At 37.6% G+C, this 2997-nt stretch overlaps 1 protein-coding gene across 1 annotated transcript in view; it reads right to left on the minus strand.

Moving 5' to 3' along the window:
- Positions 1-2997, minus strand: part of wnt11 (wingless-type MMTV integration site family, member 11) — a 26710-nt gene that overhangs the window by 15240 nt on the left and 8473 nt on the right. The window contains exon 3 of the mRNA XM_014007925.1: positions 333-577. Coding sequence (XP_013863379.1) covers positions 333-577 — 245 coding nt within the window. The remainder of the gene's footprint in view (positions 1-332; positions 578-2997) is intronic.

The following is a 2997-nucleotide window of genomic DNA, read 5'->3' on the forward strand; positions in this document are numbered from 1 at the left end:
GGAGCTGGAAGGAGGAGCTGGAAGAAGTGGCTGGGGAGAGGGAGGTCTGGGCCTCCCTTCTGAAGCTGCTGCCCCCGCGACCCAACCCCGGATAGGCGGAAGAAAATGGATGGATGGATGGATGGATGGATAATAGTTAAAAGCTTTAATTTGTGTTGTTATTAGAACACTGTATGAGTTGTGGTATCTTTCAGCTTCAGGTTTTGTGGATCTGGATAAGCTTTATTTAGTGGGAGAAAGGACAGAAGTGCTCCTTATCTAGACTCCTGTGTTTAAAAACAATGTCTCTTTCTGTCTCAAACCAAGGTTTTGAAAATAGTAAATGGTCGTACCTCTGTCCAGATCGGGTCGATACTTTGGAGAATCAGAAGAAATTTCAATGGAGGAGCAGTTCCAGCGCATGTCGGAAAACGTCTTCTGGCAGGTTTTCTTGACTTCACGAGCAGCTTGGACGATGGTCTTTATGATCTCCAGGTGAGTGCGGCACAGCTGAGTTTGGGTGGGCACCAGGTTGGGCAACAGCTTACACTGTTGGCTGTTGTTCATGTGTAAAGCAATGGGACTGTTTGACAAAGTCCTGCAAAAAAGCACAGAGACAGAAACAAACTGCTCATTACATGACTCAGGCTTTATTATGAAAATGAAGATGCAATCTGTGAGTTTTGTTCCACTGTGTGTGACTTTGATTTGTGAACGTTTCAAGTTTGTGGACACATGAACTTTTAAAAGAGTCAGCTGAGGAAAAATCCAAAGGAAAATCAGCTGCATTGGTCATAAAAATGCAAGTGACATCTTCTTGGCACAGAGCTTTTCTTTTGTTAAGCCTCTGAAGACAGATTAAAATAAGCCCCAAATTTTAAAAAAGCCTCAAATTTCAAATCTTTTGTAGGATAAAAAGCTCCATAAATCCCTTTATCGTCTGAACTTTGCACCACAGGAAGCGTCGTCCTCCATGCCCGCAGTCCTACATGAATCATCTCTTCATAGACTATAAGAGTGAACAATCAGTTCAAAAGTTTTAAATTATAGGCCTAGGCATTCTTTGCATGTTGCCCACCATTTTTCACCCCAGATTATTACACAGAGATTGTCTCATGCTGAGAAATGACAGAGTTGTGCGTCAAGGGTTTGGTCACACTGATCTTGTGCACATTCAGAGCTTTGATAAACTCAGCTAAAACCACATCAAAATTCTGAATTAAACTGACTCAAAACAATTAATTACTTGTAGTTGTAAAAATAATGATTATTTTCTAAACATTTATATAAAATTTGTCCAGATATGTTGCTTACAGACAGAGTTGACTCTAACTACTTATTGTGAAAATTTAAACAAAGACCTCGCACAATCAATACATAGAATTTATGCTGGAGCACAGTCTCAGCTGCTGCCACACCAAATATTAGGTCAATATCTATGAAACTGACTGAGGTAGATATTTTATGTTTGTTAATGTCAGATGGGTGTAGCAGCCATCTTGAATTGGGTCAACACCAAAGATTAATCAGTGGTAGAGGTAGGGGTACATCCAGTGATTACTTTCTGAAAGTTTTAATAAACTTCATGTAGTGGTTCTTGAGATACTTTGGTTAGAGTTGGGCAAAATCATATCATATGCAATTAATCTTCAGAAAAACTTTAATTGATTTTTTTTGGCACTTGATTAATACGATTAATGCCGCCAGACAGACTGACTGGAGATTGTCCCAGTCAGTCCGCTTGATGCTCCTCTCTGCTTCAAATATGACAAACATTTTTAAAAAGTTCTGTAATTTATTCATCATAACTCTGCTTTTACTTGATCAACACAATTTAAAAATGGATGTAAAGCCATGGATGTAAATCTGTCTGTACTTTTGACACAATTAGGAACAGATTTTTGTGGACAGGAAATCTTTCCCACTAGAGTAATTTAAATTGGTGATGTGACTAGGACATGCAATGGCATCTAGGGACTCCAGGGGATTAATCATCATGTTAATTGTCATCGGCTACACTGCAAAAAAATGTCCACCAAACCAAGTTTTAAAATCTTATATCCTGCCAAAATGTCTTTTTGATCTTGTTTTGAGACTGATTTACTAAAAAAAGACTGATTGTGTAAGAATAATAATCTTGTTTTCAGAAATTGTAAGATTATTTGTCTTGTTAGTCTGAAAATTTGACTCAAATTAAGTCAAAAATGTCTGCCAATGGAGTAAGAAAATTTTACTTGGGAAGATTCTTGAAATAAGGAAAAATTGAGTCAAATCAAGTATTTTAGGAATCTTACCAAGTAAAATTTTCTTATTCCCATTGGCAGAAATTTTTGACTTGATTTGAGTCAAATTTTCAGACTAACAAGAAATAATCTTACACATTCTGAAAACAAGATTATTATTCTTACACAATCAGTCTTTGTTTAATAAATCAGTCTCAAAACAAGATCAAAAAGACTTTTTGTCTGGATATAAGATTTTAAAACTTGGTAAGATGGATATTTTTTGCAGTGTAAATACTACAATTAATAGTGATTAATTTTTTGCCAACCCTAACTTTGGTTCAGACAAACATGAATGCACAAAAACATTATCATCCACTTTCTGTGGTGGATGGTAATTATTGCACACAAAGGGAAGTTAGCTCAGCTCTCTGGGTCTGCTGAGAGTTCATGAGAAGCAGGCAGGAGTGCCTCCAGACTCAGCCTGTTCTGCATTAGGAGACAAGGGGGCCGTCACCACGTGCCCACTGATAGGCTCTGACTTTGTAAGCAGGCACTCGCAGGTGTTTACAGCTGTGCCTGTTCTGCATTGCACCGCTRCGCTTTGTCAAGACTGAAAGACATCTCCGTTTGATTTAGCACATGTCATCCACATTTTCATGGGCACATCTGCTAAAACGTTCACATTTAGACAAACACACCGTGATATTTTAGATTTATCCCAGGGTTCCTACAGTTTAAAGCAAGTTAAACATAAGAATTTTTAAGACTTTTTAATGCTAAGTGAAATTAAATT

Source organism: Austrofundulus limnaeus, unplaced genomic scaffold, assembly GCF_001266775.1.
Source record: "Austrofundulus limnaeus strain Quisiro unplaced genomic scaffold, Austrofundulus_limnaeus-1.0 Scaffold45, whole genome shotgun sequence".
Lineage (NCBI taxonomy): Eukaryota > Metazoa > Chordata > Actinopteri > Cyprinodontiformes > Rivulidae > Austrofundulus > Austrofundulus limnaeus.